The following is a 25,272-nucleotide window of genomic DNA, read 5'->3' as shown; positions in this document are numbered from 1 at the left end:
ATGGTTCACTGACAAATTACGCTCTCATTTGCCGAGACGATTGTTAGCATAGCCTTCAGCTACGTCATTTGCTACGACCTAGCAAGGCGCCATGACCAGTTACTATTGATGCTGTGAAACATGTACCGTCAAGAGCAATGTTCACCAATTATGGATTAAGTTAAGTATTCCAGAAGCTACGTACGTTTTTTACTAGTCTCATTTCCGTGTCCTGTTCCAGACCTCACGCCAGCCTGCGTGAGCTTAAACGCGTGCCTTTCGGCTTCCTCCTAGTGGATTGGCTGTCTTGCCAATCCACAACAGTGAGCTCCATATTTGCCACACATACTTCCCCCCTCCCCCCACAACCTGTTGTAACACATTTAAGCTGACAAAGCGAAAAATAGTTCTCGTGAGCTAAAGTTAACTGTGCCCCTTAAAGAATTCCTCACCTATTGTTGTACCACGTAGGAAAATCAGATCTGCTAGTTCATCATTAACTCTGAACTCTGTGTTAATACCTCTAAAAATCAATGGCTTTTGTACAGTAGCAGAGATGTCTGTAGGTACCTCCATGGCTATTGGATACCAAGCAAACGTAGGTGCCTTTTCTTGCAACTAGTTTGGTAAATTACAAGGAATATCTTCAACTTAACGCACCACTTCATTTGCTGACAGAGTAGTGCTTCACATTCTGCGGTTTTATCGGGAAACAGTTCTTCATCTGTGTTTAAAATCCACTTCTGTATGTAATCACCATCAGTGGATGGCTTGCCTCGTTTGGCTATTTGGCCGACATTTCGTAAATTAACTTTTGCAATGGTCTCACTTTTACGAGCGCATTTCTTAAAAATGTTTATTTGACATACCTTGCCGTCAAATGTATCAGCCTGTCTTTTGTATCCTGCCTGGCAGGCGGAGCGTGGGTAAGGAACAGGAACAGGGAACGGTACTAATCTCTCGGTACTGCAAATACGGTTTAAGCACCTTTACTAGTGGATAAACATAGGCAAACATATTACGTAACTTGCAAGGTGGTGCGAAGTTGAAGCGAAGTGTCCTGGCTGTCTGCTCCTGATGAAATGGGGTAAAGCAGTCGCGGAGCTCGTAGACCTCGACAGCGCCGGCTAGAGAGTGGTGTCGTCGGTGTCTCTCGTAGTGCCAACCTACCAGAGCGGAACTACGTTGTGGCATCGTAACTGGCACATTTAGTACAGGTCTGAATATGTCTTAAGACAGCCTTTGCTTATACACAAAATTTTTGGTAGTTTATCAACTGCTGGGAGTAGAAAAACAGTTTTCTTTTTCGAAACGCGCTTTGTGCTCAAACTACACTCAAGAGTCAAAGAAACTGGTACCCTTTGCCTCATATCGTGCAGAAGTGCCGCAACACGACGTGGCATGGACTCGACTAATGTCTGAAGTAGTGCTGGAGGGAACTGACACCGTAAATCCTGCAGGGCTGACGATAAATCCGTAAGATTACGAGAGGTGCAGATCTCCTCTGAACAGCACGTTGCACGGCATTCCAGATATGCTCAATAATGTTCATGTCTGGAGAGTGTGGTAACCAGCGGAAGTGTTGAAACTTAGAAGAGTTTTCCTGGAGCCACTCTGTAGCACTTCAGGACGTGTGGGGTGTCGCAGTGTCCTGCTGGTATTCCCCAAGTCCGCCAGAATCCACAATTGACATGACTGGATGCAGGTGATCAGACAGGATGCTTACGAACGTATCACGTGTCAAGAGTCGCATCTAGACGTATCAGGGGTCCCATATCACTCCAACTGCATACGCCCCACACCATTCCAGAGCCTCCACCTGCTTGAACAGTCCCATGCTGACATGCAGGGTCCATGGATTCATGAAGATTTTTCCATATTTGGACACGTCCATGCGCTCGATACAATTCGAAACTAGACTCGTCCGACCAGGCAATATGTTTCCAGTCATCAACGGTCCAATGTCGGTGTTAACGGGGTCAGACGAGGCGTAAAGTTCGGAGTCGTGCAGTCATCAAGGGTACACGTGCCTTCGGCTCCGAAAGCCCGTATCAATGATGTTCCGTTAAATGGTTCTTACGCTGACACTTGCTGATAGCCCAGCATTCAAATCTGCAGCAATTTGCGGATAGGCTACACTTTTGTCACCTTGAACAATTCTCTTCAGTCGTCGTTGGTCCCGTTCTTGCAGGATCTTTTTCCGGCCGCAGCGATGTTCGAGATTTGATGTTTTACCGGATTCCTGATATTCAAGGTGGTGGTTGTTGTTGTTGTTGTTGTTGTTGTTGTTGTGGTCTTCAGTCCTGAGACTGGTTTGATGCAGCTCTCCATGCTGCTCTATCCTGTGCAAGCTTCTTCATCTCCCAGTACTTACTGCAACCTACATCCTTCTGAATCACTAAGCACTCATCTCGGGGTCTCCCTCTACGATTTTTACCCTCCACGCTGCCCTCCAATGCTAAATTTGTGATCACTTGATGCCTCACAACATGTCCTACCAACCGATCCCTTCTTCTTGTCAAGTTGTGGCACAAACTCCTCTTTTCCCCAATCTACCTATCTAATCTTCAGCTTTCTTCTGTAGCACCACATTTCGAAAGCTTCTATTCTCTTCTTGTCCAAACTATTTATCGTCCATGTTTCACTTCCATACATGGCTACACTCTATACTAACACTTTAGGAAACGACTTCCTGACATTTAAATCTATACTCGGATGTTAACAAATTTTTCTTCTTCAGAAACGCTTTCCTTGCCATTGCCAGTCCACATTTTATATCCTCTCTACTTCGACCATCATCACTTATTTTGCTTCCCAAATAGCAAAACTCCTTTGCTACTTCAGTGTCTCATTTCCTAATCTAATTCCCTCAGCATCACCCGACTTAATTCGACTACATTCCATTATCCTCGTTTTGCTTTTGTTGATGTTCATCTTATATCCTCCTTTCAAGACACTATCCATTCCGTTCAATTGCTCTTCCAGGTCGTTTGCTGTCTCTGACAGAATTACAATGTCATCGGCGAACCTCAAAGTTTTTATTTCTTCTCCATGGATTTTAATACCTACTCCGAATTTTTCTTTTGTTTCCTTTACTGCTTGCTCAATATACAGGTTGAATAACATCGGGGAGAGGCTACAACCCTGTCTCACTCCCTTCCCAACCACTGCTTCCCTTTCATGTCCCTCCACTCTTATAACTGCCATCTGGTTTCTGTACAAATTGTAAATAGCCTTTCGCTCCCTGTATTTGACCCCTGCCACCTTTAGAATTTAAAAGAGAGTATTCCAGTCAACATTGTCAAAAGCTTTCTCTAAGTCTACAAACGCTAGAAACGTAGGTTTGCCTTTCCTTAATCTTTCTTCTAAGATAAATCGTAAGGTCAGTAGTGCCTCACGTGTTCCAACGATACACTCGTGAAACGGTCGTACGGGAAAATCCCCATTTCATCGCTACCTCGGGGATGGTGTGTCCCATCGCTCGTGTGCCGACTATAACACCACGTTGAAACTCACTTAAATCTTGATAACCTGCCATTGTAGCACCTGGAGACGACTGCACCACACACTTTTTGTCTGTTACAGGCGTTTCCCACCGCATCGCCGTATTCTGCCTGTTGAGATACTTCTGTATTTGAATATGCATGCCTATTCCAGTTTCTTGGGCGGTTCAGTGTAATTAACCGAGGAATTACATTTCGCCAAGTGAGACTATTTGCACTCTAAACTTTTATTTTCATCCATTGCTTTTCACAAGCGTAAACGATAAATAATGTTGCCCTGGTAATGAACTAAACATTTACCTTAATTCGCACCACCAGAGTCGTGTGGTCTACATAGAGTAAAACTTCGATATATGTCGTTAGGTACCCACGCTTTCGATAGGCAGCCATTCTTGGAAATTACCCATTTAATGGTGACGGGAACGTTAGTATTTACCAGTTGTATATGAAGGATCAGTGATCAAGCTGCACAAGGCTGTTTGCGGTTGAAGCTGTTGTCTGTAAGAACGTACCAACGCCAGAAGACTGTAGCGATGTACAGGGATTCCTGGAGACGAGTGGTGAGCAGTCCAGGGAGTTGCGGTTCACGCTGAACGTAAGTAAATATAACAAATTGGAAGAGTACCCCAAGGGAGTGTTGTAAAGAGAGGCAACTCACATGCAAAATCTGGAGGCATACCGGCAATGGTTCCTTCGCAAATCATTCCCAACTGCAACTGGAAAATGAGGAAGTGACAGTGGTGCAGAAAGTATCCTCACTCACACACCACAAGGTCGTTTGCGGAGTACGCATCTAGACGCAGAGTTAGACGTCAGAGATACACACCTATAGTTTTGTGCGTCTGCTCGCTGACTGTTTTTGAAACGACCTGCGCTCTTTTCAAATCACTAGGCTTCCTTCAGACCTCCATTGTTCTTCTTGCACCCCAATTGGGGGTGGAACAGGGAGGAGGCGTGGGGGCGGAGGGTGTCAGTTGTACACGAATTATACTCCGCCACGTAGTGTTTCAGTGCTTAGCACATGGCATCTACGCCGTCCACTCCATAGCACTTTCAGGCATTGCCTTTATAATGATTAATTTATTCTTCTCTAGCTGTGTTCATTTTTAATTCCACGCTAGTGTGTTTATAACCGTAACTAGGAGGGCAGGTTACGGAAGGTTTAGAAACTCCCAGGCGGATGTGCTGGCTCGTGAGTAGCTGGAACCTTCAAAACAGGGGTGTTCTTTATTTCAGCCTGCCCGGGTCGCTTCGGAAGTACCGGGTGATCAAAAAGTCAGTGTAAATTTGAAAACTTAATAAACCACGGAAAAAGTAGGTAGAGAGGTAAAAATTGACATACATGCTTGGAATGACATGGGGTTTTATTAGAACAAAAAGGAAAAACGAAGTTCACATAATGTCCGACACATGGCGCTGGACAGCAAAACTGCTACCGTTACGGGTGAGAGGTACGCCGATATGTTACGGAACCGCATCATCCCCAGCCTGACTGATAAACACCTGCTGGAACGTACGGTGTTTATGCAGGATGGTGCGCCACCCCATATTGCTAGACGCGTGAAACATCTCTTGCGCGCGTCGTTTGGTGATGATCGTGTGCTCAGCCGCCACTTTCGTCATGCTTGGCCTCCCAGGTCCCCAGACCTCAGTCTGTGCGATTATTGGCTTTGGGGATACCTGAAGTCGCAAGTGTATCGTGATCGACCGACACCTCTAGGGATGCTGAGAGACAACATCCGACGCCAATGCCTCACCATAACTCCAGACATGCTTTACAATGCTGTTCACAACATTATTCCTCGACTACAGCTATTGTTGAGGAATGATGGTGGACACATTGAGCATTTCCTGCAAAGAACATTATCTTTGCTTTGTCTTTGCTATTCTGATCAGATGAAGCGCCATGTGTCGGACATTTTTTGAACCTTTTTTTTTTTTTTTTTTTTTTTTTTTTTTTGTTCTAGTAAAACCCCATGTCATTCCAAGCATGTGTGTCAATTTGCACCTCTCTATCTACATTATTCCGTGATTTATTCAGTTTTCAAATTTGTACTGACTTTTTGATCACCCAGTACTTTTGGGCTGTACATAATACCACCAGTAACCACTGAGCATAAAAATAGACACCGGTATGGATCATTCGGACTAGTGCGTCAATAGAATTGTGTGGCGGGAGTTTCAAATTGTAAATATATTGAATTTATCATAACGTTTCACAAACGGATTTTTTTTATTTATTACTTTTATTTACGGATCATGTGATGGTCACTTTATGGGCCGTACTGGTAATTGCATGGGGCCGCATTTGGCCTCCGGGTAGGCCACCCCTGCTTTGAACTGACAGAGAACTTCGTAACAGCGCAGCAGTTTAAGGGATTCACTCTCGCCACAGATCACTTTTTCACCCTCTTCATTAGTGCTGTTGTCTCTCCCACAGGTAACATCAACGAATACAACGTTACAGTGGAAACCAAGGGCGGCAACGGAAGTAAAACCCAAGGGGCCTCGGCTGGAGATTCTTCTGCGACTGCCGGTCAACATGGAGGCACCAGCGCTGCTAACAGTACGGAGAAGAACGGCAACGGTACCAGTGTTGCCAACTGCTCACTCGCTGAACCCCTAAAGAACTGCAGTAACACTAACGATACCGTTCCCACTGTTACGTAAGTTCATTTCCAACTTATTTTGCACATCAGTAGAGACGGCACAGTATTGGTAACATGTTTTCACATGTTTAGAATTAAACAGTGCATTGCACATGTAGATTTGTAAAGGGCTTTTTATAATCACTTTTCTACAAACAAACTTTTTATTTTTTTACAGAAACGAAAATAGTTATTCTTTATAGATTTCGATGCGCCGAATACGCTTAAAATTGTCTCGTTCCTCAGAGTTACAAGTAAATAACGTGTTTCCGTTTCACAATCACACTTGTGGGTCATTATAAGAGCTACCTGCAAAGACGTTGACCGTCCGGAGTGGCCGAACGGTTCTAGGCGCTTCAGTCTTCGGGCATGGATGTGTGTGATGTCCTTAGGTTAGTTAGGTTTAAGTAGTTCTAAGTTCTAGGGGACTGACGACCTCAGCAGTTGAGTCCCATAGTGCTCAGAGTCATTTGAACCATTTTTGCAAAGACGTTGTGACAAGGATTTACTCAACCTCTAAGTGAGTAAGGTGACTGCTATTTTCCGCCACGACTCATGTTACCATCTAGTTACGTGTGCATTGTCGAATCTAGCGACGAGACGTGATGTCGTTTGTTACGGCTGTACCACTCGTGGTTGCGTCAGTTCACTTATTAGACAAATGAGTGTCGTGGTGGATGTCAGTGAATGTATGTGATGCAGTCCCGGATATACGATATTACCTAACCGGAGCAAAAACTTGATAGTGCCAGAGGGAGGACTCGAACCTCCGACGGGGGAGCCGCGCGAACCGTGACAAGCCGCCACAGACCGCACGCCTAGCCCGCTCGGTCAACTGTATATATCCTATTGGTTACAGTAGCAATATACTTGGAATGTTAAGTCCCACCTTACTTGTAAGAAGAAGACAGTTTTAATCATAATTTCGTATTCAGTGCATCGAAATCTATGAATACGTCTACTTTGGTTTCTGCAAAAAAGCGTTATGTACGACTGTGTGATGTGGAAGTGGAATAAAACGTTTCCCATTGTTTGGCTTTGTGGTACCAACTACAGAGACTGAATGGTAATCCATTCACTTTATGCAAAGTGGACTAGAGTTGTCAGCAGTGATTAAACGACTCTTTCTTTGCGTCATCAGTATTCTGACTGTCTTGATGTAACCCGTAACGATTTTTGACACTACAAGTGAAGCCAGCCTTGCTGTGTGTCAAGACTTATACATGATACCTTGCACGAGATCAAATAAGAACGAGACCCCAATTAATTTAAAAAAATGGCTCTGAGCACTATGGGACTGAACTTTTGAGGTCATCAGTCCCCTAGAACTTAAAACTATTTAAACCTAACTAACCTAAGGACATCACACACATCCATGCCCGAGGCAGGATTCGAACCTGCGACCGTAGCGGTCGTGGGGTTCCAGACTGTAGCGCCTAGAACCGCTGGGCCACCCCGGCCGGCATTAATTAAAAGCAAACTGACATTTCTAAGGCGTACAACCAACAGTGTGGTGTATTTCTTTTTGTTAATACCAACTTCCAGCGAAGTGCAGGGAGTCTGTGATAGAGGAGTACATAAACAAATGATTATAACGAAATACGCAATCCATAGAGACACTCTCCGATATGTGATCTCACATGCGCATGTGCCCAAATGTTTACTATGGCGCAGGCAAATGTACTCCTGGCAGTCAGCATGTGGACGCCACAACGGAATGTGCACTGTGTGCTGCTTGGTTAACAGAGTTAAAATCTGTAACACGTGTGCTGTGGCCTGCAAGAAGAATATGCAACGTGGATCCTCTCACACGTAAATCCATGTAGCAGTGGGACTCTTTGAGAAAATGTGGGTTTGATTTCAAATGCTGAAAAACATCCTAAAATGCATGTGAATGATGAGAAAGTTGAATGTAGGTGCGAAGAATTCGCTAGAGGCTCGCTTAAATCCGTGAGACAAGTTGGTAAGGAACTATTCGTGCCCTTTCGACGGTGCACGACATTGTGCGCAAAGTCTCTGACTGATTGCGCACTAGCCGCGCAGGATTAGCCGAGCGGTCTGAGGCACTGCAGTCATGGACTGTGCGGCTGGTGCCGGCGGAGGTTCGAGTCCTCCTTCGGGCATGTGTGTGTGTGTGTGTGTGTGTGTGTGTGTGTGTGTGTGTGTGTGTGTGTTTGTCCTTAGGATAATTTAGGTTAAGTAGTGTGTCAGCTAAGGGACTGATGACCTTAGCAGTTAAGTCCCATAAGATTTCACACTCATTTGAACATCTTTTTTGCTTGCGTACAAACTCCAACTTTTGCATCACACTAGGCCTTAGGATCACCGCAGACGATGTTTTGCTGTTGAATTGTTGCTTTGTTTCGACGAAAACAACAAGTACCTCAATGCAGTGCTGTTCAGTCGCGAGTCTACCTTCCACCGCTGTGGCAAAGTTAACCGACATAACTGTCGACTGTGGGGAAGAGAGACTCCGGGAGAAATGATTGAGTATGAAAGGGTGACACCAGAAGTTAATGTGTGGTTGGGGTTACGTAAACATGATTTGATAGGTCCATTTTTACTTGGAGTGTACAGTGAGAGTACACGCCTATCTCGACTTCCTCCCTAAAGACATTTTCGAGCAGGATGGTGCCACCCACCACCCCCCGACACTATTAAGGAGGTGTTACTACATTTCTCCATGAGACGAGTCTTGGATCGGAAAAGAGAGGGGGGATCCCATTGCCTGGCCTCCTCGGTCTCCCGATGTGACTCCGCTGGATTTCAGTGCATGTGGGTTTATCAAGCTCATTCTATACAGAACAAAAGTTCCAGAACTGGCAGATTTGTGCTGCAGTCGAGGCCGTATCACCTGTCACACTTATGAACCTGCGGCAAGAAGTGGAGTACCATTTCGATACCTGTTGAGCTAAAAATTGTGCCCACATTGATCTGTACCAACATACATAAAAATTTTTCGCTCCTACGTACAATCTTGGACGAATAAAGTTATAAGCTTAGTAGGTGCTGGAATATAAACAAATGTGTCATTATATGTCTAGTCTGCACATCCTTTACTTAGTGTCATTGCCTTCAGTGCCAACGGACCCATGTTCAATCTCTGCTACTTCCTCAGATTTTTCTAATGTAGGGAGGTGTGGAAAAGGATTTTTTTAGCTCGATGTCAGCATAACTGTATAAACAGATTTCCCCCTTAACCATTTAGTTACTGAATTAATTAAAATTTTGCATGTTGTTGTTGTTGTTGTGGTCTTCAGTCCTGAGACTGGTTTGATGCAGCTCTCCATGCTACTCTATCCTGTGCAAGCTTTTTCATCTCCCAGTACCTACTGCAACCTACATCCTTCTGAATCTGCTTAGTGTATTCATCTCTTGCTCTCCCTCTACGATTTTTACCCTCCACGCTGCCCTCCAATACTAAATTGGTGATCCCTTGATGCCTCAGAACATGTCCTACCAACCAATCCCTTCTTCTGGTCAAGTTGTGCCACAAACGTCTCTTCTCCCCAATCCTATTCAATACTTCCTCATTAGTTACGTGATCTACCCATCTAATCTTCAGCATTCTTCTGTAGCACCACATTTCGAAAGCTTCTATTCTCGTCTAACTATTTGTCGTCCACGTTTCACTTCCATACATGGCTACACTCCATACGAATACTTTCAGAAATGACTTCCTGACACTTAAATCAATACTGGATGTTAACAAATTTCTCTTCTTCAGAAACGCTTTCCTTGCCATTGCCAGCCTACATTTTATATCCTCTCTACTTCGACCATCATCAGTTATTTTGATCCCCAAATAGCAAAACTCCTTTACTACTTTAAGTGCCTCATTTCCTAATCTAATTCCCTCAGCATCACCCGACTTAATTAGACTACATTCCATTATCCTTGTTTTGCTTTTGTTGATGTTCATCTTATATCCTCCTTTCAAGACACTGTCCATTCCATTCAACTGCTCTTCCAAGTCCTTTGCTGTCTCTGACAGAATTACAATGTCATCGGCGAACCTCAAAGTTTTTATTTCTTCTCCATGAATTTTAATACCTACCCCGAATTTTTCTTTTGTTTCCTTTACTGCTTGCTCAATATACAGATTGAACAACATCGGGGAGAGGCTACAACCCTGTCTTACTCCCTTCCCAACCACTGCTTCCCTTTCATGTCCCTCGACTCTTATAACTGCCATCTGGTTTCTGTACAAATTGTAAATAGCCTTTCGCTCCCTGTATTTGACCCCTGCCACCTTTAGAATTTGAAAGAGAGTATTCCAGTCAACATTGTCAAAAGCTTTCTCTAAGTCTACAAATGCTAGAAACGTAGGTTTGCCTTTCCTTAATCTTTCTTCTAAGATAAATCGTAAGGTCAGTATTGCCTCACGTGTTCCAGTGTTTCTGCGGAATCCAAACTGATCTTCCCCGAGGTTGGCTTCTACTAGTTTTTCCATTCGTCTGTAAAGAATTCGTGTTAGTATTTTGCAGCTGTGACTTATTAAGCTGATAGTTCGGTAATTTTCACATCTGTCAACACCTGCTTTCTTTGGGATTGGAATTATTATATTCTTCTTGAAGTCTGAGGGTATTTCGCCAGTTTCATACATCTTGCTCACCAGATGATAGAGTTTTGTCAGGACTGGCTCTCCCGCGGCCGTCAGTAGTTCCAATGGAATATTGTCTACTCCGGGGGCCTTGTTTCGACTCTGGTCTTTCAGTGCTCTGTCAAACTCTTGCGTATTACTGTAAAAATTGATTGCCTGTTTTTGGCAGTGTTTCGAAATTTTGATTGTTCTTAATAGTTTTATAATTATTTTAAGTCGGAGGTATATGTCTCACTGGACATGTGGATGAGAGCATACCGAGAATATCAAATTTCAGGCATTGCTTCTCACCATGGACAATGCATTGGCCTTCACTTACCGACCGAGAGTAACGGCGTTTGCTTATAGTCGTCAGTGATTCAAACAAGTGACACTACGTGAAATAAAAACACAAATCAATGTGGGATGTATAAAGACCTTATCACTTAGGACAGTGCTGTGAAATTTGGGGTTAATGAGCTATGTCAACAGAAGGCTGACGCGAGTGCCTTTGCTAAAAGAACGACATCCCCTGCAGTGCCTCTCCTGGGCCCGTGACCATTTGGTTGGACCCTAGACGACTGGAAAACCGTTGCCTGTGTAGATGAGTCCCAGTTTTAATTGGTAAGAGCTGATGGTATGGTTTGAGTGTGGTGCAGACCCCACGAAGCCATGGACCCAAGTTGTCAATAAAGTACTGTGCAACCTATTAGTGGGTCTATAATAGTGTGGGCTGTGTTTACATGGACTGAACTGATGATTGACTGGAAATGGTTATGTTCACCTATCCTGGAGACCATCTGCTGCTATTCTTGGATTTTATGAACCCAAACAACAATGAAATTTTTATAGATGACGATGCACCATGTCACTGGTCAACAGTTATTTGCGATTGGTATGAAGAACTTTCTGAACACTTCCAGTAAATGGTTTGGCTAACCAGATCGCCCAACATGAATTGCATTGAGCATCAATGGGACATAATCAGGATGTCAGTTCATGCACAAAATCCTTTAATGGCAATACTTTCACAATTATGGACGGCTATAGAGGCAGTATGACTCACTATTTGTGTGGGGGTCCTCCAATGACTTGCCCACGTCACATTGGGTTACTGTACTGTGCCAGGTACAAGGAGGTTCGACTCAATATTAGGATGTATCCCATGACTTTTGTCACCCCAGTGTATATATCTCACAAGACTTGTGGATGAATGAACCGTTCCCTAAATTTATTCCTTCTTGTGTTCAGTGGGATGTACACGTCCCAACCAAACTATGTTTTTTTTTTACAAGAGGTTACGATTGTAAAAAGAAGAAAGTAAGTACCATTATTATGTCAAACAAATCTATTTATTCACAACTTCACAGTTTTATGAAATTTTTCAAAACATGGCTGAATGCATACAGTTACTTCGCAGTAGCTAAATAAGAAAGTGGTCCTTAACTCTTGCTTCCAAGTGCTGCATTGTTTACATCGCTTCTTTCTGTTCCTTGCTAGAAAATGTTTTCCAACTGATATAAAGGCACATATAATCATTACAAAAAATGTGTATCTATAATGAAATGGCAGAGTAGTGAGACAGTTACAGTTTTGTGGAATGCTCAGCAGCTGAAAGATATGATTTCTCGCCAAAAAAATAGATATGGTAACCTCAGCTATATCCTGCCCTGCATCCTCAGGTGCAATGGGTGTTATAGACTGGTTCCACCAGCGGAATGAAAGATAATTATGCTAATGGCAGTAGGGTACTCAGATGGTGACATGGTCTTTTTCTTATTTTTCTTTGGGATGTTGCAATAGTAAAACTGTTTCATCATGTTAAACTGTAATAATGGAGGAAAATGTGTCAAACCTTGTTTTCATATTGCCCTTGTATGGCAGCTTTCAGCTGAGAGAAATACAAAGAAAAAAAAGGGAACTCAAGAATTCCTCACAATAAACAAGCCAAGAGCTTATGGAGTTTTCCATTTCATATCAAATCAAGGGAAATAAAATGACATTACAGAACCGAATAAAATATATTAATGTAAAAATTTAGACTTAAAATTTGAATAAAATGCACAAAACAGAAATTCTAGACACACACTGGCCATAAGAAAAAACCATGAAACGAATTTACAAGTGTTTTACGAATAAATATGTGCACCAACCTGTATATTTCTAGCAAACAATATAAAAAGAGAACAAAAACCTTTACTGAGCTTCTCCGTTGCAGACAGGTGAAAAGATTACATAAAATCATCAAAACACGCAATGCATAACTAAAACAATTGAGCGATATCTCGCACATTAGGTGCCAAACAATGAGCTTGTTTGTTCCAAATAGTCCAACCATTGAACGCTAGATTGCAACTGCACACAGATGTGGGATTTCAATATCCCTGTGAACTAAGGGAAATAAATTTGTATATGGAACACACATCTTCCACTAGTCACGAAAGGGTATGAAAAATCGGGAAGTTAACAGATTTCTTACTGTGAAGCCCCAAAGAAATTGGTATAGGCATTCGTATTCAAACATAGAGATATGTAAACAGGCAGAATACGGCGCTGCAGTCGGCAACGCCTACGTAAGACAGCAAGTGTCTGGCGCAGTTGTTAGGTCGGTTACTGCTGCTACAATGGCAGGATATAAAGATTTAAGTAAGTTTGAACGTGGTGTTATAGTCGGCGAACGAGCGATTGGACACAGCATGTCCAGGGTAGCAGTGAAGTGGGGACTTTCCTGTACGACCATTTCACAAGTGTACCGCAAGTATCAGTACTCCGGTAAAACATCAAATCTCTGACATCGCCGCGACCATAAAAAGATCCTGCAAGAACCCTTTCGCAAATTGATGCAGACTTCAATGCTGGACTTTAAGAAGTTTCAACGTGAAAACCATTCAACGAAATATCATCGATTTCGGCTTTGTAAGCCGAAGGCTCACTCGTGTACCCTTGATGACTGCACAACACAAAGCATTACGCCTCTCCTGGGCCCGTCAACACTGAAAAAAAAGTGTGTGAAACCTTATGGGACTTAACTGCTAAGGTCACACTATGTAACCTAAATTATCCTAAGGACAAACACACACACCTATGCCCGAGGGAGGACTCGAACCTCCACCGGGACCAGCCGCACAGGCCATGACTGCAGCGCCTCAGAACGCTCGGCTAATCCCGCGCGGCCCGTCAACACTGTCATTGGACTGTTGATGACTGAAAACATGTTGCCTGGTTGTATCGACCGGATGGGCATGCACGGGTATGGAGAAAACCTTATGAATCCTTGGACCCTGCATGTCAGCAGGGGACTGTTCAAGCTGATGGAGGCTTTGTAATGGTTTTGGATGTGTGCAGCTGGAGTGATACGGGATTGTTGATACGTTTAGATACGACTCTGACAGGTGACGCGTATGTAAGCATCCTGTCTGATCACCTGCATCCATTCACATCCATTGTGTATTCTGACGGACTTGAGCAATTCCAACATGACTGTGCGACACCCCACACGTCCAAAATTGCTACGGAGTGTCTCCAGGAACACTCTTCTTCCGCTGGCCACCAAACTCTCGAGACATGAACATTATCGAGCATATCTGAACGTGCTGTTCAGAAGAGATCTCCACGCCCTCATAGTCTTATGGATTTATGGACAGCCCTGAAGGATTCATGGTGTCAGTTCCATCCAGCACTACCTCAGACATTAGTTGAGTCCATGCCACGTCGTGTTGCGGCACTTCTGCAATCTCGTGTGGGCCCTACGTGATATAACGCAGGTGTATCAGTTTCTTTGGGTCTCCACTGTATGTAGTGCAGAACAGTATCCCATAATGTGATTCTGTGATACGTCTGTCATGACAGAAATGAAAAGTGTGTCCAAAATGGTGACAAACATTAGAATGCATTAAAAATTATGGCTCCGTCTTGATGAGAGACGCCCCTTAATACAGAAGACGCTGACATTTGCCTCGGTTGGCACCTAGCCAGGATGAGAAACGACTGACTGACAGAGGTGTCATCGGCTTCCTGTGTGCCAGCAAGCTAGAGTCCGTGCAGAATACTGTGGCCCATAGATGTGTAATTGGCAGGGCATGCATGGGGAGAGCGGTAATAGTGGGGGTTGTGAACAGACACTGAAGGGGAAATGCTGAGCGCTGGAGGGGAAGTAACGTTCTAGACCGAAGCCTATGGTCAGTTTTCTTTAATCTATTAAGTGGAGCCCCTCCACACCCACACTTGCATCTTGACCATTCAGAAACATCTTTTACCTCTTCTTTGGTTAGTATCCAAACAGAATTCCCCTGAACATGCAGCGATTTATGTTTATGAGTGGCGAATTTTGAGAAAAACCTACACGTTTCTCGCGTTGCCATGTTAAAATTTGCTTCTTTTACCAAAACACAGTTGAGTTCACGCAGTGTCACCTCACTAACATGTTGTGTAGACACAGTGCAAGAGAATTCTCAAAAAGGGGCTTATTAAGTTTCTTAAGTGAAGAACCGAGGGAAAGTAAGGTCAGTAACTCTGGGTTCAGTATGGGGCGGATGTGAAATGGGTGGACTGCTGTGGCGTATTGTGGGGCTGTCAACCACTGAGGGCTACGGCGGGACGAAGCCTCTCCGTCGTTTCTACGTCCCCGGTTTAGTACACGATACACAAGGTCAGTAGCTTATGGAAAAGTTTGGCCTAGGTACAGAATAAACGTGTAATGTCTTCATTTGTTATGTTCCAAAAAAGTCATAGCATTTCTCGTTTCACCAGCTATCGATGGCCCCCAAAAATTAGATTCTTTCATTGAAAAAATCTGTAGTTGTTGTAATGAATTTTTGCATAACCTTACGGCAAAATGTTGTCCTCTGCTATCATTTTCCAAAATCTCATTTGGATATTTCAAATCATTTATGAAATATTAGGAATGGTGTGGATGGAGACATGCACTCAAATCTAAAGAAAAATTCGATATGCTACCTAAGTTTCATCGCAGTAACATATTATGTAATATGCACCAAACACTAAATCTTAGCGACCGCGGCCGCCCGGAGTGGCCGAGCGGTTCTCCTAGAGTTCCTAGATAACGGAACACAGCATGTCATTCTCAACGGAGAGAAGCCTTCCGAAGTAAGAGTGATTTCAGGTGTGCCGCAGGGGAGTGTCGTAGGACCGTTGCTATTCACAATATACATAAATGACCTTGTGGATGACATCGGAAGTTCACTGAGGCTTTTTGCGGATGATGCTTTGGTATACCGAGAGGTTGTAACAATGGAAAATTGTACTGAAATGCAGGAGGATCTGCAACGAATTGACGTATGGTGCAGGGAATGGCAATTGAATCTCAATGTAGACAAGTGTAATGTGCTGCGAATACATAGAAAGAAAGATCCCTTATCATTTAGCTACAATACAGCAGGTCAGCAACTGGAAGCAGTTAATTCCATAAATTATCTGGGAGTAGGCATGGGGAGTGATTTAAAATGGAATGATCATATAAAGTTGATCGTCGGTAAAGCAGATGCCAGACTGAGATTCATTGGAAGAATCCTAAGGAAATGCAGTCCGAAAACAAAGGAAGTAGGTTACAGTACTCTTGTTCGCCCACTGCTTGAATATTGCTCACCGCTGTGGGATCCGTACCAGATAGGGTTGATAGAATAGACAGAGAAGATCCAACGGAGAGCAGCGCGCTTCGTTACAGGATCATTTAGCAATCGCGAAAGCGTTACGCAGATGATAGATAAACTCCAGTGGAAGACTCTGCAGGAGAGACGCTCAGTAGCTCGGTACGAGCTTTTGTTGAAGTTTCGAGAACATACCTTCACCGAGGAGTCAAGCAGTGTATTGCTCCCTCCTACGTATATCTCGCGAAGAGACCATGAGGATAAAATCAGAGAGATTAGAGCCCACACAGAGGCATGCCGCCAATCCTTCTTTCCACGAACAATAGGAGACTGGAATAGAAGGGAGAACCGATAGAGGTACTCAAGGTACCTTCCGCCACACACCGTCAGGTGGCTTGCGTAGTATGGATGTAGATGGAGAGGTAGATGTAGATATTTCACTCTGGTTTTATAGCTGGCGTGGTGCGATCGCAAATGAGTGTGTTACATGAGATAAATTTTCTCGAGTTTGGTGACAGATGAAAACATGCACTCAAATCTAAAGAAAAATTCGATATGCTACCTAAGTTTCATCGCAGTAACATATTATGTAATATGCAGAAAACACAAAATCTTAGCGACCTCGGCCGGCCGGAGTGGCCGAGCGGTTGTAGGCGCTGCAGTCTGGAACCGCGCGACCGCTACGGTCGCAGGTTCGAATCCTGCCTCGGGCATGGATGTGTGTGATGTCATTAGGTTACTTAGGTTTAAATAATTCTAAGTTTTAGGGGCTGATGACCTCCGATGTTAAATCCCATAGTGCTCACAGCCATTTGGATTTATTAGCGACCGCTGTTTTTCATTGCAAGCTTTTTGGAATTTCGCGCCGTGTGTTACTCCCACGTAAATATCACAGTAACTGTGACCATTAACGAAATGATGGGCAATCATCATGAACCTCACACATAAAGCTACAAGTAACTCGAAAGTGATTTTTTTTTTTTTACACAATAGTTACTGTAAAATCGTTTGAGAAGGATTGCAAGGCGTCGATTCTGTTATCGCCAACTGGCTGAAATGTAGCAAACACTGTTGGCCTCTCCTTCCGAACAAACGAATAAACTCGCCCAGCACTTGGTCTCTGAGCATCGGCCACCGTATTCTGCGTGGAACTGCCCACTACCCTTCTCCGCTGTTGGCGGGAAGCGCAAGTTATTTTCTGACGTCGTGGGTTTAACTGGAGACTGGTTACTCCGAACTCATAAAAACTTACGAACGGGTCTTGTCTCGGCCCCATTTCCCTTACGAACGCGTCTGTCTCGGCCCCATTTTCCTTGTTCGGACACCAGCAGCTGCAGTTAGATGGCACGTTCAGAAGACGCTAGCGGTTATCGCATTCGGTTCAAGGCTCTTGCCGCTATGACGTGTTTTCCTTATTATTGTTCACATATACTGATGTACACTGAAGCGCTAAAGAAAGCGGTTCAGGCATCCGTATTCAAAAACAGAGATAGGTTGACAGGCTGAATACGGCGCTGCGGTCGGCAACATCTGCATAAGTCAGGGCAGTTTTTAGATCGGTTCCTGCTACTAGAATGGCTGGTTATCAAGATTTAAGTGAGTTTGGACGTGGTGTTACAGTCAGCGCGCGAGCGATGGGACACACCGTCTCCGAGGTAACAATGAAGTGGGGGTTTTCCCGTACGCCCATTTCGCAAGTATACCGTGAGTATCAGGAATCCGGTAAAACATCAAATCTCCGACATCGCCGTGTCCGGAAAAAGATCCTGCAAGAACGGGACCAACGACGACTGAAGAGAATTGTTCAACGTGACAGAAGTGCAGCCCTTCCGCAGACTGTAGCAGATTTTAATGCTGGGCCATCAATAAGTGTCAGCGTGCGAACCATTCAACGAAACATCACCGATATGGTCTTTCGGAGCCGAACGCCCAGTGGTGTACTCTTGACGACTGCACGTCACAAAGCTTTACGCCTCGCCTGGGCCCGTCAACATGGGCACTGGACTGTTGACGACTGGAAGAATATTGCCTGGTCGGACGTGTGTCGTTCCAAATTGCATCGAGAGGATGTACGTGTACGGGTATGGAGACACCCTCATGAATCCATGGATCCTGCGTGTCAGCAGGGGACTGTTCAAGCTGGTGGAGGCTCTGTGTTGGTGTGGGGCATGTGCAGTTGGAGTGATATGGGACTCCTGATACGTCTAGATACGACTGTGACAGCTGACACGTACGTAAGCATCCTGTCAGATAGTTTGTATCCATTCATTTCCATTGTGCATTCCGACAGCCTTGGGCAGTTCCAGTAGGACGATACGACGCCCCATACGTCCTGAATTGCTATAGTGTCTCCAGGAACACTGTTCCGAGTTTAAACACTTGCGCTGTCCACCAAAGTCCCTAGACATGGACATTATTGAGTATATCTGGGATGCCTTGCATCATGCTTTACAGAAGAGATCGCCACCCCCTCGTACTCTTACGGATTTATGGACAGCCCTGCAGGATTCGTGGTTTCAGTTCTCTCCAGCACTACTTCAGACATTAGTCGAGTCCATGCCACGTCGTGTTGCGGCGCTTCTGCGCTCTCGCGGGGGTCCTACACGATATTGGTCAGGGGTACCAGTTTTTACAGCGCGTAGAATAGTTTATAAGAAAATAAGCATCACGTTTGAAGAAAAGTTTAACTTACCTTGCAACGGCGATGTCAGTGTCAGGACTACTTCCTTTGTTTCGTCTTTAATAATAATAATAATAATAATAATAAAGTTTCGCAGCGTAGTTTATTCATATAAGCTTTTGCAACATCACTTCTGTTAACATAAACGCTTCTTCAAATACCCAGAGTATAAAACTTGCCCACACCCTGTAGAAAACATAATCTGTCTAAGAACGCTCTCTGAAACGATTCGCCGGCCGATGTGGCCGTGCGGTTCTTGGCGCTTCAGTCTGGAACCGCGTGACCGCTACGGCCGCAGGGTAGAATCCTGCTTCGGGCATGGATGTGTGTAATGCCCTTAGGTTAGTTAGGTTTAAGTAGTTCTAAGTTCTAGGGGACTGATGACCATAGATGTTAAGTCCCATAGTGCGCACAGTCATTTTTGAAACGATCCTAACGTATCTGATGCTCTTAGCGACAAAATAAATTTTATATGTTACGAATTTAGTACCTTCTAGAAAAGGAAATCGTTCAAATTAGTATTAGTACTAACATGACTTTTACAGTTCAAAATGGTTCAATGGCTCTGGGCGCTATGAGACTTAACTTCTGAGATCATCACTCCCCAGAACTCAGAGAACTACCTAAACCTAACTAACCTAAGGACATCACACACATCCATGCCCGAGACAGGATTCGAACCTGCGACCGTAGCAGCAGCGCGGTTCCAGACTGAAGCGCCTAGAACCGCTCGCCCCCCCCCCCCCCCCCTGCCGGCACTTTTTCGGTTGGAACTATCAGTTTTAATTTACACATTGTTTTCTGAAAACATTTATTTAAGTCAAATATATATGCCACGTGATTAAAAAGAATGGTTGCAGATTTTAAGAATATGAAAAATAGTAGCTTCCTGTTCTTTTGTAAAATCGATTTCATTAGCGAGAGGAAAATTAATAATGTATATGGAGACAGATTAAAAATACAGATTATTGCATGTAACGTAGACCATATATTTCAGATCACATAATTTTAAAATAGTGAGTACAAATTTTCATGGCATAAAATCGACTCTGTGAAATATGTGTATGTGCGTACGTGCGCGCGCACTTGTGTGTGTGTGTGTGTGTGTGTGTGTGTCTGTGTGTGTGTGTAAATTGACATAAAAATAGTTTTTTGACATACATACAAACATACAGAAATCTCTACAGAAGAGAAATACAAGAAAATTAACCCAAGTCTGGCCAAGATTTATTACACCGCCTAGAGTTTCGTTACAGTTTTGCTGTTCATTAACTTGGGCAGAGACGCGTAATGCGTCCATAATAAAACACCAAGAAATGATGTTGACAGCACAACACCCAGTCCCTGAGGGGGAGAAATCTCCCACCCGAGCCGGGAATCGAACTCAGGCCCCCGTGCATGGTATTCCAACGCGCTGACCGTTCAGCTGTTGGGGAGGGCTGAATCCGCAGAAAAATTTATAAATGCTCTGGTGGTGAACAATAGGAACTGGTGGATAAAGATGAAAGTGTCAGGACGTAATGTACTACTGTTCAGCAGTACAGTAACTGCGAGGCGTAACAGAGACTATGTAAGGAGCAGACAAGGGAAACTGTACATCTAAACCGATAGTCCGGGGTGTGCACACAGTTGCAAGTTACATACTGTTGTACACTATGGTGAAAAAATTGGTATAGAGGTATGCACGTATACAGGTGGCGGTAGTACCGCGTAGACAATCTATAAAAGGGCAGTGCATTGATGGAGCTTTCCAGGCGATCATTGTAGGCAAAACCACCCCTTCCTTCCGTCTCATCGACTTCTGTATCACCATTTATGGGCGTCCTATCATCCTCACTCCCACCCTCAAGTATCTTGGCGTCACCCTTGACCGTCGCCTCTCACGGACCTTCCATCTCCGGACTATCCAAGCCAAGGCACAGTCCCGACTCCGTCTCCTCAAGCTCCTTTCTGGCTGCACGTTGGTGTGGACCCCTCCACCATCCTCTACACCTATAAATCCCTCATCCGTCCTATCCTATGCTACGCTCATTCCGCCTGGATCTCCGCCCCTCCTACCTTTTACAAATCCCTTCAAATCCTAGAACGCCATGCGCTCCGCCTCGCCACAGAAAAACATGGCGGCGAGTGAGTGACGTGCGTTAGCTTGGCTCGCAAGTTTACGTGAAATCTGGAGGTGTTTTAAGCAGTTAGGCTAGTGTACATATACTAAAGCCGTATATCTACTGCCGAGTGTCGTATTTTACATCACATACTGAGCACCAATTACACGGAATCGCACTAAAAATGGAAAATCGCCGAACAACGCGCAGTGCAACCAACGGCCAGGCCGGCGACAGCGCAGGCGTGGAGTCTACACCGGGAGCTGCGGCCGCTCCGCCCGGCATCGCTGACATCGCCGCACTCGTGAAGGCTGAGGTGAGGTGAGTGCCGCGCTGCAGGACAAGGAGACGCTCGGGCTCGATGTTCAAACCATCACTGATGCCGTCACTGCAGCAGTGACGGACAAAATACAGAAAACTCTGGAGGCGAATGCGAGCGAGATCCGTGCACCGGACGCATCGTTAAAAGCAAGTGAGGAGAAAGCACGGCTGCTCGAACAGAAATTGATCGAGAAGACGGACGAGCTCGAACAATATCAGAGACGCAATAATCTCAGACTGTTCGGCATTCCAGAGAGCAGCAGGGAGAACACAGATGAACTTGTGATAAACCTTGTCCAAGAAAAGCTAGGCGTGCAGGTGACTCTGAGTGACATTGACAGAAGTCATAGAGTGGGTCGTAAGTCGCCAGGTTCTACAAAACCAAGACCCATAATAGTGAAATTTATGTCGTATAGGAAGAGATCTGAAATCTTCAGAGCAAAGAAGAATCTCGCCAAGTCGGGTCTGACAGTACGCGAGGATCTGACCTCTGAAAGACTAAACATTTTGAAGAGCGCGATTTCGAAATTTGGACTACATAACGTATGGACAAATGACGGCAGGATAATGGTTAAGACCGAAAACGGAAAGAAAACAATTTGCAGTGTTAATGAACTCGAAAGCCTGTGCTTTAGAAGCTAAATCATGTCTAATCTTGCTGCCACTAACCTGTATGTTTATATTGTTTACACTGTCAACCACTTCGTAACTAATGTATTATCAAATTGTTCGTTTCTCTAAATAGCTATTTTTTTTATCTCTAATTATTTTTTCTCGTGTAATATTTGTTATTATTTGTATTATCAACTTTTCGTTTCTCGACATAACTATTTTCATTTTTAATTGTTTTTCTCATGTAATTGTGTTAATTATTGCATAAGGTAGCCTCACTTCCATCCTTAATTAGCAACCCACCATCATACTTTAGTTGTTATCCTCATAAGTGCAATTAATATCACACTCTGTCATAACGTGCAGATTACTCCCGTTGTATTTAGCGAAATTCCTTCCCCTGCCAGCCCACGGCTACTTCCATAACCGTTGCAGACCTCGCTGACCTTGGCCGCAGATCCCGTTCCCTCCCCGGGGACCTACCCCCTCCCCCTCCCCGCCGCTTTCACTGCACAGAACTGGGAGGACACTCCCTCACCCCCCCTCCTGAACTCGAAACTGAGGCACAAGAAATAGTTTGGGGGATGACTTCTACTCCCCTCATGGACATAAACGACAAACTCCACGATTTCACTAACACAATTACTCAACTATATGACAAATATGCTCCAATAAAGACCAGAAAAGCAAAAAGGCAACCTGCACCTTGGCTGACTGATGAATTAAAACAGCTCATGAATCTCAGAGATGCTGCACATCGAGCATACAAGATACACCCTACACCTGAAAATCACGCTGTATACAAGCAGAAACGAAACAAAGTCAGTCAAGCGGTGAGAAACGCTAAGCTCAGACATGCCCGTACATTAGCTGACAATAGATGTAGACCAGCTATCCTGTGGAAAAATCTCCGTAGTCTCGGTTTAGGCAAAATAAAAGTTGCAGAAAATCCCATGGTCCCAGCTGAAGAACTAAACCGATTCTTCACATTACCTGCAACCAAAATTGATCCGCAAAAAAAACAGAGAATCATTGATTACTTCATTGGGATGAACGACTGCAGCAAAGAAAAATTCTATCTACAGCACGTCACTTGCAGTACTGTCAAGAAAGCCATAATGCGGATTAGATCAGCATCTACTGGACATGATGGTATCACTATCCAGTTGGTAAAACTTATTATTGACCAACTACTGCCCTCTTATAACAGACATTTTCAACGATTCATTAATCACAAGTGTTTTCCCTGAGGCCTGGAAACTGGGACAAATTAAGCCACTGCCTAAAAAGGACATCGCCACAGCAGCCTCTGACTACCGCCTCATCTGCCTTCTTCCTGCACTATCAAAGGCCTTAGAATATATAGTTCATGACCAGCTCACCAACTACCTAATTACTAACAACCTATTAGACGAATACCAATCAGGTTTCCGTAAACATCGAAGCACAACATCCGCTCTGATAAAGGTAACAGATGACCTGAAACTTGCCATGGACAGACAAGAAGCGACTATCATTTGCTTCTTAGATTTCAGCAAAGCATTTGATACTGTCGACTTCGACATCTTACTAGCCAAACTTAGCGGTCTAAATTTCTCACCAAGCGCAGTGCAATGGTTTCGCTCATACATGACGTCTCGTCAGCAACGCGTCCTGTCTGGGGATATAAAATCACAATGACGGCAGGTAGTGTCAGGCGTTCCCCAAGGCTCAGTATTAGGTCCTATACTCTTCTCTCTTTATGTCAATGATGTGTCATCGGTCCTGACCTATTGCAAATACCATATGTATGCTGATGACCTTCAGTTGTATCTAAGTGCGAAACCAAGCAATCTCAAGAACGCTATTGAAAATTTCAATACTGACGTCAACGCACTGTCAAAATGGGCACAGGACATAGGTCTAAAACTAAACCCATCTAAAACCCAAGCGGTACTTGTTGGTCACTCTAAGCTTATTAGCCCAAAACATCGGGAATCCGTACCACCTCTTATCCTAAATGGAACAATTATTAACTTCTCGCCCTCAGCAAAGAGTTTGGGAGTAATAATAGATGAAAATCTAAATTGGACAGAGCACGTAACTGCAGTGTGCAAAAAAGCATCAGCATCCCTTCATGTCCTACAAAAATATAAAAAACTCTTCCCTTTCGATCTGAAAAAGAAATTAGTACAAACGCTTATACTCCCAATCATTGACTACAGCGATATTATCCTACAAGGCCTCTCTCAGGAAAATTCCCGACGTCTAGAACTGGTCACGAATGCCTGCGTCCGATATATCTGTGACGTTCGACTTTTTGATCACATTTAACCAGCATATGCAAAATTGTCCTGGCTGCGTGCAGACAAACGCAGAGATTTCCATACACTCTGTCTCATCTACTGCCTTATAAATGTACACTGTCCCTCATATCTCTCCTCGTCCCTAACACTCATGTCGGAACAACACGACAGAAACACACGTTCCCATCATAATAAAATCCTCTCCGTTCCACTGCATCGCTCAGTCACCTTCTCCAAGTCCTTTACAGTAGCGGGAACCCGACTCTGGAATAACCTCCCTCGTTATGTTAGAGAACTTAAAAACATGACCGGCTTCAAAAAACAATTAATGACGTATCTACTTAAGCAACAGTAATGCCTTCCTCTGTACATGAGTGCACTTCATCTCATTACTTCCCTCTCTCCCCCTCCTTAAACCTCCCCTACCCAAAACTCGCTATACTAGTAAACATCTAAATATTAATGTACATCTGCACAAACCTTCATTACTATTGCGAATCTTTCTCATGTTTGTCATTATTATTTGATTTTTTTTGCTGTTATTATTATTGCTTTCACCATAATCTGTATGTATAGCACCTGATGTAAAAATACTGCCAGCATTTACTTTATTAGGTCTTAGTCATGTTTATCATTATTATTTGATTTTTTGTTTTACTGTTATTATTATTGCTTTTATCATAATCTGTATGTATAGCAACTGTTGTAAAAATACTTCCGCATTTACTTTATTAGGTCTTAGTCACTAGTCTTTATTCATATTGACACTAGAGTAAGCTAATTTTCTCATTTAAACTCATATTGACACTAGAGTAAGCTAATTTTCTCATTTAAACTATGTTCATGATGTTACTCTGATGTGTGAAATGCTGCATGTGTGGAACACTGGTCCGATGTAAGAGAGGGCCTGATGGCCCTAATCTGATCAGGTTAAATAAATAAATAAATAAAAAT

General features: G+C 43.9%; 1 protein-coding gene across 1 annotated transcript in view; it reads left to right on the top strand.

The window, feature by feature from the left end:
• LOC126428077 (uncharacterized) overlaps positions 1-25,272 on the top strand; it is a 293,361-nt gene that overhangs the window by 242,877 nt on the left and 25,212 nt on the right. The window contains exon 6 of the mRNA XM_050089966.1: positions 5,923-6,148. Coding sequence (XP_049945923.1) covers positions 5,923-6,148 — 226 coding nt within the window. The remainder of the gene's footprint in view (positions 1-5,922; positions 6,149-25,272) is intronic.

The sequence above is a fragment of the Schistocerca serialis genome, chromosome 12, assembly GCF_023864345.2.
Source record: "Schistocerca serialis cubense isolate TAMUIC-IGC-003099 chromosome 12, iqSchSeri2.2, whole genome shotgun sequence".
Taxonomy (NCBI): Eukaryota; Metazoa; Arthropoda; class Insecta; order Orthoptera; family Acrididae; genus Schistocerca; species Schistocerca serialis.
This window is presented reverse-complemented; position numbering and strand designations above follow the sequence as displayed.